The 19,937-nt window shown below is 42.1% G+C and overlaps 1 protein-coding gene across 1 annotated transcript in view; it reads right to left on the minus strand.

Moving 5' to 3' along the window:
* The window catches only part of DGKD (diacylglycerol kinase, delta 130kDa), a 41,981-nt gene that overhangs the window by 12,211 nt on the left and 9,833 nt on the right, over positions 1 to 19,937 (minus strand). Inside the window, exons 3-17 of the mRNA XM_010013320.1 lie at positions 13,525 to 13,629; positions 12,532 to 12,664; positions 11,555 to 11,661; positions 10,876 to 11,001; positions 9,718 to 9,820; positions 9,058 to 9,220; positions 6,931 to 7,039; positions 6,015 to 6,154; positions 5,208 to 5,292; positions 4,576 to 4,670; positions 4,393 to 4,477; positions 3,967 to 4,240; positions 1,975 to 2,136; positions 1,085 to 1,213; positions 12 to 108 (exon numbers count right to left, since the gene is read on the minus strand). Coding sequence (XP_010011622.1) covers positions 12 to 108; positions 1,085 to 1,213; positions 1,975 to 2,136; positions 3,967 to 4,240; positions 4,393 to 4,477; positions 4,576 to 4,670; positions 5,208 to 5,292; positions 6,015 to 6,154; positions 6,931 to 7,039; positions 9,058 to 9,220; positions 9,718 to 9,820; positions 10,876 to 11,001; positions 11,555 to 11,661; positions 12,532 to 12,664; positions 13,525 to 13,629 — 1,913 coding nt within the window. The remainder of the gene's footprint in view (positions 1 to 11; positions 109 to 1,084; positions 1,214 to 1,974; positions 2,137 to 3,966; positions 4,241 to 4,392; positions 4,478 to 4,575; positions 4,671 to 5,207; positions 5,293 to 6,014; positions 6,155 to 6,930; positions 7,040 to 9,057; positions 9,221 to 9,717; positions 9,821 to 10,875; positions 11,002 to 11,554; positions 11,662 to 12,531; positions 12,665 to 13,524; positions 13,630 to 19,937) is intronic.

Genomic DNA, 19,937 nt, shown 5'->3' on the forward strand with positions numbered 1-19,937 from the left:
GCCATACTCACAGGTTTTCAGGCTCAGAGTTAAAGGGATCAGCATGGATCAACAACCGGCTGATGACAGAGCTCCCAGGCAAAGAACCAGACATACCAGCACGGATACCTGGAGGAAAATTGACCACAGGGAAGAATGTGATTAATAAGAAGCAGAAAACAGGTAACTTCAATCTCAGAGACAAGACAACAGAGCAGAACATATTAACCGTTGTCATTCACTGTGGAAAGCAAATAGCAATAGTGCTTTCTTCCACTCCAGAAGGCTTAGCTCTCTCAATAAGGAGAAGGGTTTCTGGGGCCACCTGCAGGGGTTTTGATTGACATGATAACAACTAAGGCCAGCAGCAAAGCTGTAACAAGACACCTGGAAATGGGAAACAGGAGTGTATTGACTGCATCAGCTTTTTTGCTCCAGGGTGAGACATGCAACATCCTTGCTTCAATGAGGAGAGATAAGAGTAAGACCCAAGTTATTCTCCAAGTTGCTCAAGAATTACTGCCTCCTGTTTCTTAAATTATTAGGTGGTGACCCACAAACAGTAGATTTGTTAGAGAGAAAGGAAATAAACTTCCTCCAGAAGAAACAATTTGAACAAGTAATCTGGGGGAAGAAGCAGAAGGACAGTACCACTGATAGGGAGAAGCTGCTAAACAAGATGTGGGAGGTTTGAATTCTGCTGGGTCTGTGCACCTCCAGTGACTTCAGCCTTCACATGAAGGGACTGCTCCTCTCGGTCCATGGCCGTCACTCTTCAGATACCTCTCTCAGCAGCATTGTACCAGTGTTCTCAAGGTTACTTTGAGCTCAGTACCTCCTCGTAATTGGCATCTAAATTCTGCCACTGCACGTCTGTGTCTAGGTCTCAGCTACAAACTGGAAACAACTACAGCTCCCTCCAAGTCTCCACTTTTCAGCCCTAGTGGAAAGTTAGCCAGAAATGGACTTCTCTCCAATATGACCCTGCACAAAAGGACATCAGGCAGGACAATTTCACGCTTTCATGTAGAGACTGCAGCCTGTGCTGCTGTCACCCGTACTCCAGTTGGCTGCCTCAGTGGGAAGTGGTGGGTGTTACACTTACTTGGGTAGAGAATTTTTGTGTTGAGCATTGGCAAGTTATCTCGGTTTCCTGTCTGGGGAGGAAGAGATGCAGAGCTGCCCAGTGACAAACTTCCTTTGTTTATTAGTCTTTCACAAGGAGACTTGGACGCTGTAAAACAACACAAACATGGCTATTGACAAACGTAACACTGATTCAGACCAGAACATAGCAACATAGCCCAAGCAGCAAGGCTGGGTTAGGAATCACTCAACAGCAAAACACTCTAGCTACCACAGAACAAAAAGCTGACAGAATGAGTCATTAAGAGACAGAGATGTGGCACATGTGCAGCCAGAAAACCTCACAGACAGGAGGTACCAAAATGCCACATGCAAATATTAGAAATGGCGATGAGAAAAAGCTGGTGCCAGCAGCACAACAGACAGGGTATTTAGCTCCCAGTCAATACTCAGGTAAGTTCCAAACACATCTGCAGGGAGCTCTAACAAATTACTCACATAATACAGTTATTAAAGCAAACTGGCTTCTGTTCTCTTGTCATCTGCAAAGGATGGCAGAGGCTTACAGAGAATGTCACCCAGTAGATGACATGAAAAATGCTCAAGACCAATCTTGTCCAAGCACTGAAAGCCAAGAAAACCCAGATTGCTGGCTGAGGTGCAAGAAAATTTCTGAATCCTAGGCTCCATATGCTGAATTCACAGACCAGCCATCAGACATGTAGTGAAAAGTGGGAAGTATGATGCCCAGGAGCCTAGAAGTGTGCAAGGCCTGAAGAGCAGTCATTCAAAAATTAGAGAAAAACAGAACTTGGAAGGTAATACACCTAACACCTCCCTCACTTTTTACACCTAACAGAATTGTAATTCACAGGCAAAATCTGCATGGTGGCAGCACCAGAGCAGTACCTTTCCGCTGGCTCCTCCCTTTGGACACTCCATAGCTGCTGCTGTGTGATGACTGCAGAGAGATCTTATCCTCATTCCTCAGCTCCTTGCCCTCTTCAGAGGCTGAGAGGCTAAGGAGGAAGCCCTCTTGCTCCTGGGTCTGGGCATTCTGCTCATCTACAGCTGTAAGAAGAGAGAAAGTCAGTGAGTGCCTCAGCACTTCTTCTAGCAAGGAACACCTTCCAGTGATGTAAATAACAATAGGATGAGACTCTAAAGGCCTTCCTTAAAGGAAAGAACAGGAATAACAAAAAGCTTTCCTATATCATTTGTCTCAATTAAGCTCTGCTCTGGAGAGCTTCATCAGTTCCAAAAGCTGGGCTGGCTTAGCCTTCTGTTTTATTTGCTGAGCTCTTAGCAGTGAGGCTCTAAATAGAAGTGTCCACCTTTAATGCCATAGGTACTCAGGCTTCCCAAGATGAAAACTGTATTACAGGTGACGGGCTTCCATCTGCATTTAGAAGCTGCCAGATACTAAACAATTAACAATTTTTCTGCTTGCTTAATCTGTACTGGGGCAATAGGATAAGCCACTTAAAAAGGGCAATTAGACACATACAGTCAGAAGGAAGAAAATAGCAGTTGGTAGAAAACAATACAAAGGAAAGAATCACATTACATACTTCCAAGATTCTTCTTGGAAGAAGAAAAACAGTTTGGGGAAGCTGAACAAATACATTTGAAATGTAACTGGAGTTTGCCCAAGAGCTGGTAAGAATTAAATGCCAGTATGTTGCCTAAAGAAATCAAACTTCCTTTGCATGCAGTCAGCAGGCCTTCCTCTCCAGCAACCCCTCACCGGGCACAGCCCTGAGCTGATCTACTAGCTCACTGTCTCTGCAGGGAGACAAGCCCTTCCTTCAGTCTCTTCCCCTCTCTTGTGCTGACTCTGGAGTTCATCAAAACTATTCACAAGGTAATCCAACCCACTAGCCCAGCAGAAACAGAAACTGTTCTCGCTGGATTAAGTAAATTGGTTGGGCTCCAAAAGAACATCAAATTGGCATAAGGTAAGCGGCAGCAAACTGGGACAGCAGTAAGGTCAAGACCTCTACTTCACCAGAATCAGGCTGTTTGCTCTACTTCCATCATCTCATATAACTTCACCTTCAGCATATACTGCAATATTAGAAATCCAAGCAATATTGCAATGCTCTGTAGCTTACTACACAGTAGTCTATAGTGCACATTTAGGTGTGCATGTACGTCACATCTGCAACTTCATTGCTTTTATCTCCAGTATAAGCTGTTAAGTACTTCCTTTGGTCTAAGTTAAACCACTGAGTTTATGACTAACATCTGGGAGACTGACGCCTTTCAAAGGAAATGAAACTCTGAGTTATGTGTGTGAGTGGGCTGGAGAGAGATAAGGGTCAAGATGTGGAGAAAAGGGTCACCTGCCTCGGAAGTTAACACTGGAACAGAACTGATTTGCCTCAAGGTGCAGTATTAAATCATTTTCCCAGTAACAACGCTAGTTTAAGAAGGTCCTGCTCTTTCTTGCAGTTGTACCACTGCATTGTTTTGCTGGGGTCTAATATAAAGAGATTTCTGAAACAATCCAAGTTAAAATACTTAAAATACTTTCTTGCTAAGTATTTTCAGATCTGTTTTATGGCAAGGCCACACAAACAGTTGCACTGACATAGTCGTGGTATGGGTGGGGACAGTCAGGAAAGGCAAATGAACAGAATGTAGGAGGGCAGTAACTTCCTAAACCAGCCCTATGGGAGACAAGGTGTCTTGAACTTCAGGCTCATTTACCAAGCAATGATTCATACAGGTTGGCTTGGCAGAGATGATACTGAAATCAAATAGCCAGTCTTTCTGAATAGCTTCTCTAGCTCAGGAAACCTGTTTTTAATAAAGAATGCTACTCCTCTCTGGAATAAAGGAAACGTATATTTCTCAAGAGCCTGTCACAAGTCACAGGCAGGACTTCTAACAGGTTACCTTTTTCTGCATGCTCTATTATCTGACGAATGGCTTTTTTCAGGCTGTTGGCTCTCAACATGAGCTGTTCTCGGGGACGAAATATCTGGGGCCGTGCAGTGCATGATGAACCCACTGACCGGTCGCTAGAAGAATCACAAGCACTGCCTGATGCATCACCATCTTCGGTTTCCTCTGCAATGGTGGGAGGAGGGTTTGGCAGAGATGAAGATGCTTGAGATTCATCATTCAGTGTCTTCAGCAACGAGTCCAGCTTCTCTTTCAGGACAGAGCACTACAAGGAGAACAACATCATTTCAGTATAACTAACAGCAGACTGTGTAGCTCATTCTTTTAGCGCTTTCTGAACTGCTGCTGTCCTAGTTCTCTGAAAACAGCAGTTTTCCACTTCAGAAGTAGAAAACCAAGCAATTTTTCCAAGTTTACCTTCCTGGCCATGACCTCTGATTCCTCTGAGCTCTCTGTTGCCTTCTCATAGGCTACAAAATCCTTCACTGTCTCACAAAGCACCCTAGACAAGAAGATAGTGAAAAGCAAGTAATGCAAGAATTGTGTGAGGATTTTCACAGTGCGACTTTCACTTAGAGCAGTTGTCCTCTAAGTACTCACTTGGCTGAGGAGATGACCACTGAGTGTTGGTCAGACGTCAAAATTTTGGACAAATGAGCAGCCACAGAGTCTTCATAGAAGAGAATCTTCTGCACCTGGTGACAGGAAGAAACAAGCCACCCAGCGTTACAACATATGCTGTGTAACCCTGGCTCCCCAGAGAGTAGCTGTCCTTCTACAGGTTCTTTTGCCCTGGAGAAGTTCTGTTGGCCAGGTCTCAGCCCTGAATTTGATGAAGAAACTAATTCTGAATCTAGAAATCATCAGCAGCGCAGTTCTTAAAGTCTCTGATCAACTGTTGATCTAAAACTATTTCTTTTATGACTGCTAGGCAGCTTTCCACAATTTCAACAACTTCATGTCATGACAGCAAATAAAAGCCAATTGTCTCCTCTCTGTCCTGTTCCAAAGAATCTTCTGCTCATCCCTCATTATGGCTGTTGACCCTGGTGACCCAGCCTCCATCCTTCTCCATAATACTTCATTGACTTAAAGCCCCCAGATCTTTGTAGCTCCAGCTACACCCAAGTCATGGCTCAGGCCTGCTCCATTTGAGCTCAACACTGCCTCCTATCTTGTCTGTTCTGAGGCTGTTGCTCGTAGTCCACTGCCCTCTGCATCTCATGACATACCTCAGAATCCTCACTGAAATCTTCAGTGACTGTAGAAGTGGAGGCCTGGCGAGGGAGTTTGGTTTCATACACCATGATGCTCCACCTGTTGAAAAGGAGGCATCACACTTGTCACTACAAGGCATATGATTTCCTCCTTTATTCAAAGGACGCAACAGGTTAGAACCTCAAAGCAGAACAAACTGCACTTTGGCTGGGGCATGAGTGATGTAAGGAAGCCACAGAGATGCAGTGGAACTGCAGAGGGGCTGAACTGGGGGAAGAGGGAAGGATAACACAACGAACAAGTATCCGACAGCACAAGGAATTTTTCTGTACTGCCTCCTTTTCTCACAGAAATTCTATGGGCATTACTTGATTCAACATAATAGACGCCAAGATGTAACTCTAATGAAGCATTTTTAAATGTACACACACACATAGGCAATATCAATACTAGGAGTAAATATGTCAATTACTGCATTCAGCTTTCCTTTCTAGGCCAAACTCAAGATAAATGGGTTCAAGTTTATCAAGGGAAAAATAGCTCAGGAAAAATAAACCATGACTGTAAGGCTAACAGATTCAATTGATGAGACCTCTGGAACACAAGAGAGAACACTGGACATCAGATAACTTCACTCATTACTATTCTGCAGCAATGACAGAAAACCAGACTACCTCTTGTTGCTAGAGGGGAATGGAGAAGAAGAAACGTTAACTGGCATTAGTAAGAAGTCCAGCAGTTGGGCAGAATCAAGAACTGCCAAGTTCTCCTGGAAGGATATTTTCACACAACTCTTGGGGACACTAGTAATGGTTACCCACCTGTCCAGCATTTTCGTACTTGCCCTCTCCAGCTTCTCCAGGATCTGTGGGAGCTGGGTATCATCATCACAAGCAGACCCCCAGCCTAACACACGGGCAAGGTCATTCCCTGTTCCCAAGGGCAGCACTCCCAGCTGGCACTGCATTAGAGAAAAGGAAAGCAAAACTGATATTCAAATGGGAAAGTGCAAGCCACAAAGAGCCACAAGTAACATGACCGGTTCTTTACACAGGCCAGTCATTGAGAAACAGCTAGTCCCAGGGAGAGGAGAAAGTTAACTGGATGGGGAAAACAGCCAGAAGAACAGCCAAGTAAGGAAAAATTTCCTCTACTTAAGTTGTTAGTTGAGAGAGAAGTGTGTTACAGCTACCATCTCAAGGAGCACCTTGCTAAAAGTAACCCCTTCTACAGATGTACTTAGTTAACCATCAGGTGGTGCTATTGCTTCTTCTGGGAAATTAGCACAAACGTCTCCAAGACAAAATGGAAACTAACTAAACATTGTATGACACCTCTACTCTAATGAAGTTTCTGCCTACCCCAAGACTCAGAAACAACATCAGAAAATTAAAGGGAACAGATGAGGAGCACCTTGTGGAACTCCCAGTTTACTAACTTTCCAAGCCCTTTCCAAGTGTAAGTATCTGCTGGCAATGGAGCAGGAAAACCTCAGAGCTACTCCAAAAGTTGGATCATGTTAAGAGGGAGTTGTGGAGGAGCACTGGAGATAGGAATAATGAATTAATCCAGCACTGCTTCTTGCAGAAGACTACTGCAAGAGCACTGCTGTGGTGAGCTTTCAGCAGCTTCAGTCCTGGGGCAAACTACATCTGTACGATCAAAGAAAGTTCTCTTCAACCCATGCTGTTGTAATTACTTCAATCCTTCATCCAACCAAGCTCTTTGGGCAGGTACCTGCTTGTGAAGATTGAGGCTATCAATTTCGGAGAGAACCCAGCCAACACTTCCGTCCCCACCGCAAACTAGAATCCGGAAAGTGTCAAATTTCTGGAATAAGCGCAAACTACGGAGAAGGGAAAGAAAAAAGCAAGAGGGAAGAACAATCGCTGTTACAGAAAGAAATGATAAACAATTCCAATCTAGGTAATAAATACAGCAGACTTGCTTAAAGGAGGCTCTGATTTCGCAATGAATATGGGCCACTGTCAGATTACAGATTAAAATGATTATAAGTAAGGAATTATAAATACAGTGAAGAATTTACAATGGCTATTCATGACAGAAATATGTCCCAGACATACTCTTCTACTAAAGCAAAGCGCTTGTCTCAACAGAAGAGGAAACAAGCATGTGATAGCTGATTATCCATTGAATCAATTCTTTTTTGCAGATTTGCTGTGTTCAGGCTAACACTAGTTATTTGTCACTGTTTGGAGTGCTCTGGTGTCACTGCCTTTGTACTTAAGGCCACACAAGTTAAAGCAAAGTTTGAAGAGTGGGAATTTTATGCAGTCATTCAATAAGCAGACAGCTGTAAAGAGGCTGTGAAGTCTCACAAGCTTTACTCCTTAGTCTGGGAAAGCAACATAAGTCAATGCTCTGGTGCCTTGTCTGTCCCGCAGGCAGGCAAACAACTCACCAGCAAGACAAGTGTGAATTTCTCCATTCACCCTTCCCAGAATATTAAAAACAACCTCTTCTTAAGCTGTTTGAAACCGTGCTGCTCACTGAATATGTTCCAGAACTACTGCCTGCTTTTATTTTGGTTTTGTATATTTATTACCACCTAAACAGGATGTGCTATAGTGCATGGAAATCCTTATTTCTTCAGGCATTGTTGACACATAAAAACCAGCTATCGATGACATCTTCTGGTACAGTTTGACTGGCAACAGCTGAGATTATTTAAATCATCAAGAAGCAGCCGTTACCCTGTACCATCACTTCCTCTTTAAGAAAGCATCCAACAGCAGCTACTTCAGAAGTGTGCAGCACAGCTTGAGAAAATTATTGATTCCCCCCCTTGCCTTCTCTTCTGCTTAAAAGCAAAATTCCTCTCTACAGTCAGTCCAACTGGGGAGAAGAAGAAGAATACTTAATTTTAGAAGTTTTCTGTAAATTATTTATCAGCCAAATACATCCCCTGGACAGCATGCTGCAGTTTTAAAGGTCAGTGTTTTGCAACACACTATGGCAAGAAACCGCAACAGTTCTGAGAAGAACCTAATGGTCACTCATCCAGGCATGGACACTCCTAGATTTAACACCCTGCATCTACAAGTCTCAGCCATAGACTCTGAGCCACAGTAAGAAAAATCTGAAGGAAATTCACCTTGTGTTGGCCCTTATTATAAGAAGCACCCATTCATGATAAAATCTACTCAAATATGAAGCAACAGAGAAATATTTGGAAGGAGGAAAACTAGAGCCCAAACTTTTTTGTCTTTTTTAAAGCAGAGTTGCAGAAGTACCTTCAAGGAATTTATTCCATGGTGCTCACTTTTTTTTTTTTTTAAATCCATAGGTACCCTAGTGTAGTCTGGCAAATAAGACTGAAATGTCATCTACATCCCAGGGCAGAACCAACTTTACACCAAAAGCACTCATAAGTGGTATCTTTCCAGTATCACCACCACATACTTCCCAGGTAAGTTCTCTCTGGATAAATCTAATTTTGACAATATTCATTTGCTACCTATAACATCTGTTCACCCGATTTAAGTGAAGTCTCTTGTTAACAGTGCACCAGGATGCCTTTACAAGCCTGTCTGCTGACAACTTTTCTTCTGAATTCAAGCTTTCCATGCTTGGTCTTCTTCCAATTTTTCTGGAATTCCCCCAAAGCTCCTCAAGCTGTCCTGCTGTTACTGATGGATGGAAATAATCTTTTCCAACAACATTTTTGGCTTTAGTTGATCAATAACACTAAACAAAGAGAGCAGAAAACCCCTCCAAACTGCAGTCTTCTTGGAGGAATAGGTTTCTGTTGTTACATTTGTGGATGAGTTTACAATCAAATAAATCACTTGTACTTTTCTGGTGTTTACAAGGAACATGTGCTTCCATACAGTATCTGCTTACCCAAGGTGAGGTCCTCCATTCATGAGGTCAAAGACCTGGGCTGGATTTAGTAGTTGTTTGAATCTTCGTAGAAATTTTACACCTTGGTTGTCTCCACTTTTTGAGTTGACAAAGACTAACAAAGGGCTTGTGCAAGAAGGGGGACAAGTAGCTTTCCAGAAACCTGTCGCGGAAGAAAGGGAAGGGAGAATGAGGAAAAACCAAGAGACGTGAACCTGTCCATGGAGATGGAGAGAGAAAACAAGACCCCACACCCCAGCACAGCTATGAAGTGCTTATGGCACTCACTGGGTAAACGCCAAATGTGCAGAGCCCTGAATCCAGCACAAACCTCATGCTGCCAAATGTCATGCTTATCTCCCAGCAATATGCCAAAATTTTTGGCTTTCCCAACCTTCTTGAGCTACTTCTGCAATATAGTTGTTCTCAATAAATTTTAACAGCTGCAGCTCAGCAAATACTGATGTTACAGGGTAATAAAACGAATACAAAACAAAAGCAAACAGTTCACTGCCATACTTCAGCGATGTCTTCCAGCTTGGAATTTCAGCAACACCAAAACCAATTTCCATTTGAGAGAATCTGCCGTTAATATCTTTAGCTGAAGGGACTGTGACTGACAGGAAGAGAAAGTAGGCACTCCGTACTAGTGATACTTACCATCTGAATCAATGCTGTTAAGAGCAGTAGGAGGAATGACAGATACTTTGCACAGCCCAAGAGGGCACTTGTTTGGCAACAACTCTTTACATGCTGTGTGTACCTGAAAACAGCACAATAAAAATTAAACGAAAAAATAATCATTCAGACCCTTTGGGGTGCTGTGGTGTAACTCATAAAGCCACACAAGAGTAAGAAAAACAAAGTAAAGAAAGGGTAAGAAAGGAAGAGGGAGTGAAGCTAAGGAAATGTCAAACAATAAAGTTACTTTAAGAATTATCTCATCACAGTCTTCTACTAATTCTCCTCTGATTAGTACGTACTTTTTCTGCCATTCCAGCTTAGAGACTAGCACTTTTGAGTGCTGAGAGGATCAGGTAACAGATTCTGTGGCTTTAAGAGCTTTCAGGTATTTTGCCTTCAAAACCCTAGCCTGAGTTGAGAGGTAAGAAATAGCGCAAAACCTAGGGATTCAAGAAAACCAGAGAGCAAAAAATAAAGCAGGAACACATGAAGGATATAAGAGAAGAAGACATTAGTCAAGCCACCCAAAAAATAAAAGGGAATACAGAGTAGGGCACTTCAGTCATTTCTGGTACATACAGACTGCAAGACAGAGGGTTTGCTTGGGGTTTGAGCCCCCACATTATAAAAAGGTATTTGTGGTACTTCTCTTACTAGTATTACAGACAACCGAAAACACAGCAAGATCTGCATCACTGCAGTGGTTAGGCAGGAGAAACCTATTGCAATGGGAAGGGAAACTGCTATTATTAAAATAGCTTGGTATTCTTTATTGCCCTGTTTTCTTGTACCTTTTCAACTTGTAGAAATGACAACGGCTCCAACATCTCCCATGCCTGAGGCATTGATTCATAACTACTGTAATTAGAATCTCTAGGAAAGCTCACTACCAAAAGAAAATGAGCTTGCAGATAATTTTTATGCATCACAGTGATACTTTTCAGCACAAATTTAAATTTCTCTCTCTCTTGCAGGCTGTTTTGTCATCTGGAGAAAGAACAGTAAAGTCCTTCATGGCAAATACTGACAGAACAGTTAGAGATTCCTTTTTAAGTAAATGTCATTAAAAGAATACAGCACAGACCGGATCGAAGACTCTCCTTTTACTGAAATGATCATGTTTATCCAACTCACCATGGCTTTGCACCACAGGCAGCGCCAGTCTTGCAATCGTAAGACACTGCCGCAGGTTTTATCACACACAGTGCATTTGGCACTCACAGGCAGGTTTCCTTCCAACCACTGATGTGGCATTGAGATCTGCAAATGGTATAGAAGGAGAGAAATAAGACAGACATTTCAGAGCACAACTCAAGGGTGCAGGATGCCCTGTGGCACTGAGACACACACAGAGGCAAGCCTTTACATGCATTGTTTAAGGACAGCAAGGGCAATTTCTAGAAAACACCTGAGGACCTCTTTTGGCATTTCATATCAGCACAAGTGTAAAGAGACCAGGTGACTTGCCCCAGGCAACCCAGGGTACACCAACTGGCATCAGACATCCCATATGCTAAGGCACTGTTCCAACCACTCATTAATCTTTCTTTTGCCAGAACTCAGATGTGGTTGCCCCATGCCTCCAATTATTTAACCTCAATTCCCCCAGTCCATAGCAGGAGGCTCTTCCTATTAGGAAGTCCTCACTACGCTGGTCAGACTTTTCACACAGAATCTCATGCTCTGACAGTAAAGGCCTTTCCCACACTGCAAACACAGAGAGGCAGAACCTGCTGTTTGTACAATGAAGAAAGCTGTAGACACTGTGCTTCCACAGCAAGGTAAGGCTGGAAGAGTCAAGAGTAACACGCACCCCATCTTCATCCTCAATGATATCCTTCCCAATAGAAGCCAGAGTTGTCCACTTGCAATTATTGGTTGCCCGCACAGCACACCGCTTGTGGGCTTTGAACTTGCACACTAGAGAGGAAGAGAAGAACAGATCAACCCTGCCTCAGCATGTGTAATGTGGCAGTGTGTGCAAAAGCTTTCCCAAGTGACCATATGTGGCTCCAGCAGAAAGCACGGGCACACACTACCCCTGTTAGCACTGCCAAAACTATCTGCTCTAAGCATCCCGAGTAAGATGAGCTAGCTATTAATTCTTGCCTTGTCACTTTAGCCAGCTGCTTGTACAAAGCTTAGTTATCACCTTGTTAAATTTGACATGATTTGCATAGTCATACACCCCTGCATCCTTTTACACAGTGTGGGTGTAACCTCCTTCACACTAGAAGTACGAGCTGTGTGCAGCCAGACATGTCTGCTATGCCAGACCTGAAAAAAAGTAGCCTCCTGCCATTGAAGCATGTAACAAGGAGGTTCTTACAAATATGATTATTCTTATGGAGTATTATTATGAATATTCCATCTGATACCTCGGAAGTATATACCTGTTCACTTCAGAAGCATGATTTTAATAAGGGATGGCAATGTTTGGGTATGGGGGGGGAATCAGCTATATTACTATCAGGTCCAACACTAAAACCAGTGTGAAAGCAACATCACATCTATTATCCTTTTACAAAATGCCAAGATCCTGATCTAGACTTCTGCAGAAAAATTCTCTGTGAAGCCAAAGGGATTCAAGAGCAAAGGGATTCAGCATCAGGTCCAGGAAAGACCTCCACTCTCATACGCTGACTGGAGCTGTCTCCAGTTCATTATGCAGCACTCTTCCACATCTTTTTTGCAACCTGCTAACAATATTCCTCTTAAATTATCTCTGGAACATGGCAGTGAGCCGCAAAAACGGTGATCCCAAAACAGGAGGCAAGAGAGCACTCTTACCTTCACATGAGAGCCCATGTGAGGTGACTCCAGACAATGCCTCCCGACACACATTGCAGTACGTTGGCCGAGCATGTGAGCAGGCGTACCAGTTATGCATCCCTGAGAAGTGGTCCATGCTGTACTGGGTAGACTGACAAAATAAATGTATTACAGCAAAGTTGAAAGCAGAGCAAGACTTTTTTTCCTTTGTAAAACAAAGACTTGCACAGAAGAGTAAGGGACGGCAGAAACAGAACACTTTTACTAGGGAAGAGTAGTCCACATGCAGTTTATACACATTAGCTGTTACTCAAGAAGGTCTTTAAGTCAGAAGAGACTACTTAAAGAAGACAACACACCTTCACTCCTGCTCCTGTAAAAAAAACCTACCTCCCCTCCTTATCTCGCTACAAATGTGTGGAGGGAAATGAACTGGAGAATTTATCTGCTGGAGAGTTGATCCTTCCCTTCCCCATTTTTTTGCTGGATTAAGTTTTCAGCAAGATCAGTTCCCCAATGTTGTTTACTGTGTAGCAGAAAAATGCCTGTGCCAGCGTAAGGGAGGAGACAAGCACCAGAGTGGGGAGAACACAAGAAAGCTTCTTTTGGTGACAGCGCTGGTCTAACTACAGCCCCAGAGAGCAAACAGATGTTCTAAGTAGGCAGAATACCAAGCAGGCAAGACATGAATTAGGACAGGGAGGATAAATGAAAAGTGAAAAGACAATGGGAGGAGAATTGTGTTTCATTAACCTACCCATATTCTGAAAAGGGCTCTTAAAGTTACCAAGGGAGGGTAATACAAAGAGAAATACAAAGCCGCAGGCATTCTTTGGAGAATCACTTCAGTGTATTTGGGATAGTTTTTGCAGAAGGCCTAACACCATACCCATTATAGGCAATGTAAATGACTTCTGTTAACTTTCATGGAAGGTGACTCCAATCTCAAAACAAGCTGTTACTTGGCAGGAGATGAGGCACAGAGTGCAAAGAAACACATTTTCCTATTACCTCAAAATGTTCTCGGTTTTGTACAGTCTTCAGTGCTGCAATCCAATCTTCCATCTCTTTTCTGTTATCAGCACAAAGGATGAGCTTCCGACATGGAGTGATAATCTGAAGAGTGAGGGAAAATTAATAGTGTGTATTCTGGGCACATCAGTGAGAGACAGCAAGAGAACACATGATCTTCATAATCTATAATATCTATACTATACTACATATATATCTCTATATCTATACTATACTACCTATACTATATCTATGATATAGTATCTCTAATAGCGTAGGCTATTGAAGCTGTTTTCAGAAGCAATGAGCTGCACAACAGAAGCTATGTGCACTTCTCAACCATGTTTCTTTTCCACCATAACATATCTTAATTCCTTCCTAAATGTACAGAACCACAGAGGTTTTAGCTGTCCTTCCCAATACTGAACTGAGTAAAGAAATCTTTTATAACCAAATAACAGCACAACATAAATCAAGCACAGAGCAGTAGAAGTTAATATATTACACGTGCAGACCTTGAGTAAGTTTTTTTAAGTATTTGATTACTTTATAAATTGGTAACACATTAAAATATTTTGTTAACAGCATAATATACCAGTTTCTAGCAATTAATGAATTAGACAACATGCTCTGTAACATCATATTGAAAATCTGTTTAGAATTATGACCAGGGAGGAGGGGAGACACCAAACAAAATATACAATCTAGAAGAGAAATCAAATAAGCAATTTAGAAATCATTGTATTTTGAACCCTCATGTTTCCTGAGGGCTTGTTCTACATGTATTACATAAAAGATATTCCAACACAAGCAGCTTGAGGTTGTGGTGAGTTTTCCTTCCTCTAAAAATACTGTTCTCCGTGTGTTTCTATCCTGGGCTAATTCTCATGCATTAGCTGCCCTGTGTTTAACGAACAGTTCAGTGTTTTAACAAACCAGCAGAAGACAAGCGGGGGGGAGCTGAAGCTCCCCTCTGCCCAGGAACGCAGATAGGCCTCTGTGTCACCTACCACCAATGCTCTCCCTCTGCTTTTGTCAGACGGCGGCAGCAGAGAGAAATAAAAGCTCCTGGCTTTCCAGAGGAGCATGTCTGCTGTCCGCAGGGGGCCCATTCAGCTGGGGTCCAGACTTTACTATAAATCAACATTTATTCTTCCTAAGACAAAAGTCTTCTTTTCTCCCACACTGTAGTTATCTTATCTTACTAACATTGTCTCTTTATATACACTTCGGTATCAATTTCCATCAAACTGACTTCTTAAAGCAGACCAATATTGAAGTGTTTGCAAGACCTGGATTTAAGAAAAGCTGCATTAAGTTGAAGACCATTAAAAAAAATCAAAAGGCTCTCCTTTATGTCAACTCTAAAACCTTTCAGCAGCCCAGACTCTCCCACACCCCTCTACACGTTTTGTACATAAAAAGCCCATCCACATCATCTGTTTTTCAGCAAGTTGTACCCTAACATCTGAAATAATGGACTAAACCAAACTAAACTGTGTCAGGCTGATACGGCCTGTGTGGCTCTTGCAAGCATGCAACCAGATTTTGTTAATGAACACTAAAAAACCACACACATCACCCCAATACATTACCCCTGTTAATTACCACTTTCTAATCTGTTTCTCACTTCTCTATCATTCATAAAACAGATTGAAAATAAAAACCTTTGAAGCTGAGCATCAAACTTTGAAGTTCAACAACAAGCTGATGCTGAAGTGCCCCAGAGCATCCACTACAAAATGTGTATGTGATGTCAAAAAAAAGGATACCCCTGTAAACATCTGCTTTATTTTAAGCTCTTCTTCTATTTTAAGAATAGATTCTTTTCATACGATAGATTGCAGCATTCATCTACAATAACACTAACTTTACCCAGAGGCATTACCAATGCCTAAAAAAGGGTGCTACAGACACATTACTTAGGCAATGAATGGAGTCAAATGGCTTTTCAAGGCAAGGACTGCCCATTCATATTAGAAACATGGTTTTGGCATGGAACATTCTATCTTGGACAAAATGCCCTGATCTCTATCAATTGTAAGCAAGCACAAATAAATATTTACAATTTTCTAAAAATAAAACTTTGAAGAACTCCTTCCCTCTTCCTCGACTTTTCCTTTAAATATTTCCAGCTATGATAAAATTTATTCCCAAAGAAGATAATCACAGGAATCTTTCTTTTTCCTTGGGAGAGTGGAAAAATGGGTGGTTAACTGCATTTCCATCAAAATCCCTGCTATGTAAGTATGGCTCCCCTAGAGAAACCTTTCATAGAGCATGAAACACTACTGCAAAAATCAGTGTGACGCTAGAGAAGAACAAGCAGCATCTAAGAGGAAGGACCTTTTTCCCTGGAAGTAAAACCAAGTTCAAAATAATTTTTTCAGACAGTGCAAGGTGGCAAAGCCAAAAACATCTACAACTGCATATGCACAACAGTACCCTATGTAAAGTCCAAACATCCTAGGCTGAAGCATCCAATGACCTTTCATCACTTAAAAACCAGCCAGTTTTTATAATGAACCACCAGATCATTCAACAAGCCACTGGTATGCTCCTGGGCAGTGGGGAAAAGTCATCTGAAACAGTTGGTAAAACTGATTTATTATCACTCCTATTCAGTGCTGTCCCTTTTCCTAATTTTCTGTCTTGGGGGGGGGTGGAGGGGAAGGAAAACGCAAAGTACAAAATATCATTTTTAAATCACCCTGGAAGACATGAAATCTCAAATATTGGCATAAAACACAGAAATACAGACACTCCTTTGATAAGAATTTATTTCTGAAGTTACTGACTTCCTGGATCACTGGAGAGACCAATACAGAAAATCATTAATTCCTTCTTAAGTCACTGCATCATCTTAAAAATCTCCACATTCAGTGTCAGAAATCCTCTGTTCAAAGAACAAGGTTAAAGTTTATAAGACAAGAGGAGACATAAAAAGATGAAGAAGATCTTCATACTTAAATTGTCCAGACGAAGAGTCACAGAATTAAGAGTCTGCTGTGTACTTGAAACTGCAAATAAAATGTAACTTTGTGCAAGACAAATTCATGAAGAGCATTCCTCATTAGTCAATTCTAAAGCAACATTTACATTGGGATTTAGTGGTATCATCAGAGAGGGGAAATAAAAGAATACAATCTCAAACCTCACTCCTAAGGAGAACTAATTGGAACAATTCAGGCTTCACAGTGAAGGACAGATAAGATTTTAATGTAACTAGTATAACAAATCTTTGGGGAAATTAAGCAACCATACAAACCTGTTCTACTGATTACCGTGTAGTGGTGTTACAGTTAAACATTTTAATGAGGATAATTAGGAATCCAGAAACATGTTAATAGGGACACTTCCTTTGCAGAGTGGCTTAACAGTCCTCACCTTTCATACAGCTTCACACACACAACAGCCGACACTGGGTACCTTGTGAGCACAAGACACTCCTGCTTTCCCTGCACTGCAGGTAGCCACTGGTCTCTTGCTGTGCAGGCTATGTGCAACACGCATGCCACTACACTGGTCCTCAGTAAGGGCAGAAATGAGATTAACAGAAAAATACTCTCACTCACTGATTCTACCACTTTAACTCCTTCTACTTGAGCAAGTAATTTCCAGACACCCACCTCTTGAAGGATGCTAACAGAGGAAGAAAGGCTATTGCATTCACTGCACTGTCTAGATGAGACTGATGATCAATCTTAACATCTCACACCAAATCCAAACAAAGAAAAGAAATCCATCTTGTCATCTCCAAAAGAAGCCACAGCAGTCTTCCCCTGAAAAGCTGTCCTTTCCCAGCCAGGGAGCCTGGGGTGTTTGCTCTCAGCTACAGCCATGATGAACTGATGCTCTGGAACACAAGGCTTGGTTGTCCCTGTTGGCAAACGTGGCTAGAAACAAGCACGGTCCAGCTATTTTTTCACGTTCCGGCTACAGCTTTTAACTAACATCCTGGAACAGCGTATTCCACAGGATGACGACGCACTAGGTGAAGTAGCATTTCCTTTTATTTGTTCTAAATTTACAAAGCAGTAATGTCATCCAGTGACCTCTTGTTCTCATATGAACAGAGAATACAAAAACAAGGACCTGACTGCTTTTGAGTTAGGATGGGGGCTGCCTTGCTAGGAGTTAAAAAGAAAACACAATAAAACATTTTAAGATTCATTTATAACCTCATAAATTTTTGGCCTGTTTGGGGATTGGCAGAACTCAGACTGTTCCTGCCCTGAAACAGCTCAAAATTATATCTAGACATGAGCAATTACGTAAATTAAGAGTGCTTGTTCTTCCTAAAAAGGTACTATTAAAAACTAACATACTTTTCTAAGCCTAAATGCTATTGAACATTTGAGTGTGGTTCTTTAGGTTTCACTCCTCAGTAGGAACTGGATGCCCAGATACCAGTGCCCAGAGCTCACCACATGGTGAATTTATTGACACCTAAACAGTGACCAGGAAAAGAGCTCAGCAACAGTCATGCCAATCTCTCTAATGAATCCTGAAGAGCTATAAGGATGATGGGACTGGCAGAAAGGCTTAATGACATTTCAAATCAGGGCACAGCTTAACTTACAAATTCCTCACTGCATATGAATCCCCAGAAATATTTTTTGTGGTAATTATGGCGACCATCAAACACCCACCAGGTCCATCCTTTGCAGGCAGTTATGTGCCCTCTATGCAGATGACCCATCTCGGGCCTATTAGAGAAACTCTCAGCTTTCAAGCCTGCTCACTCTATATCTGAACAAATCTACATGTTAAAAAAAAAGCCATCCCTTCACTGTCTGTCTTGTGCCAACATGCATGCCAGCACCACTTCTCCAGAATTCAGCTTCATCTCCTCTTCATCTCTTCCTCGCACAGCACATGCCCTCTTGCCAGCTGTTAACCTCCACCCTTCATGTGGACCCACACTCCCCTGTCCAAAACTAACACTAGGTTTACTGACATTTCAAATCCGGCCAGCTGGCAAACAACAGAGCCAACCAAAGAAAATTCCCCATTTCATGTTCTAAAAATGGACTGGATGTCCCTGGATGTCCTTCCCCAATGAACAGCTGTGAATAACTGGATTAGAAAGGTGGTTCAAAAAAGACCCCTTATATTAGACCAAATTTTAAATAGAAATCTGCTATACTTCACCCTTTGGTGTTTTGCTGTACTGAGCAACCTTCCTCCACCCAACAGCCGGAGCATAAACTTCAATCTTCTGGTCTCGCTGCCATCAAAGACAACATTATCATCTCTGCTCACTTCCTCTTTCAGCATTTTCTTGCTGCCCAGAAACTTCTCAGCAAAAAAAAGTGACAGCCTGGCCAAGCATGCGTTGGGACTGTTTGTTATCAGAGCAGATCTGGTGAGCTCAGTGACCACAAAAGACGGCAAAACAAGTTTAAGATCACACTGCCCCAATCACAGAGCTAGCTGAAGAAATGCTGCTGGGGGAGACGGGGCAGAGGGGACATAAAACTTTGCTAAATATAGTTTTTCTGATGTGATACGTTTCTCAGAGTGGCCAAAAGTGGGTGTATGAGAACACCTGCTCATTCTGACTGCTTCCTTTTACTCACATCCTGTTCAAATATAGCACTATGTTCAAAGGTGCTAGCCATAAATCCCCCAAAGAGATCCTGGATTATTTCAAACAGTTGATGACTTGGGTATAGGAACAACAGGAATTTCTGGAGCTCAAAAGACCTAGGAACTGCAACTAGAAAAAAATAAAATAGATGCAAGAACAGTGCTGGTGCAGGCAAAAACGTCAGCTTGATCACATATGGCAAAGGCAGCAAAAACATCCACCATCTGTAGCTATCTGCTGCATTTGCTTTTGTATAGTGGAATAAGCTCTTGGTATCCTATGAACACAAAAACTCAGGAAGGAAAATTGGGTGAGATTGTAACAAGGGCCAAGCCACTTGATCCACTTCAGCTCCTCTTCCAGCAGCAGCAGCAGTGAAATGAACACCGGTATTTTGGTGAAAACACCTTGTCTGTGCTTATCAGCAAGATTCACAAGCCAGCAAAGTCCTACACATTACAAATATAATTGTTGAACTCACAGAGGGTAAAATGGACTAAGCGTGGATTAAGCAAGTGCTACTCCTTCAGCAAATACTCAAGGTTAAAAAGAAGACTGAGAAAAAGAGAGAAGAAAGGCAAAAGAAAGTATGAGTTTCAGACTAAACCCAGTACTTTACACTCAAAATCGTAAACGCTGGCCTCACTGTTTTCAGCTTCTGAAACCATCTGGAGCTGAGCATCAAGCAAGCAAAGCCTTAGGCAGCAAGTGGCATGATTTTAGTAGGTCTCTAGTTTGGAAGAGAGAAATGCTGTAAGTATCAATGCTTAGACTCATGGGGGACCAAGGCTTGCCTTCCTCCACAGACAACCCTCTTCCG

Source organism: Nestor notabilis, unplaced genomic scaffold, assembly GCF_000696875.1.
Source record: "Nestor notabilis isolate BGI_N333 unplaced genomic scaffold, ASM69687v1 scaffold9014, whole genome shotgun sequence".
In the NCBI taxonomy this organism is placed as follows: domain Eukaryota; kingdom Metazoa; phylum Chordata; class Aves; order Psittaciformes; family Psittacidae; genus Nestor; species Nestor notabilis.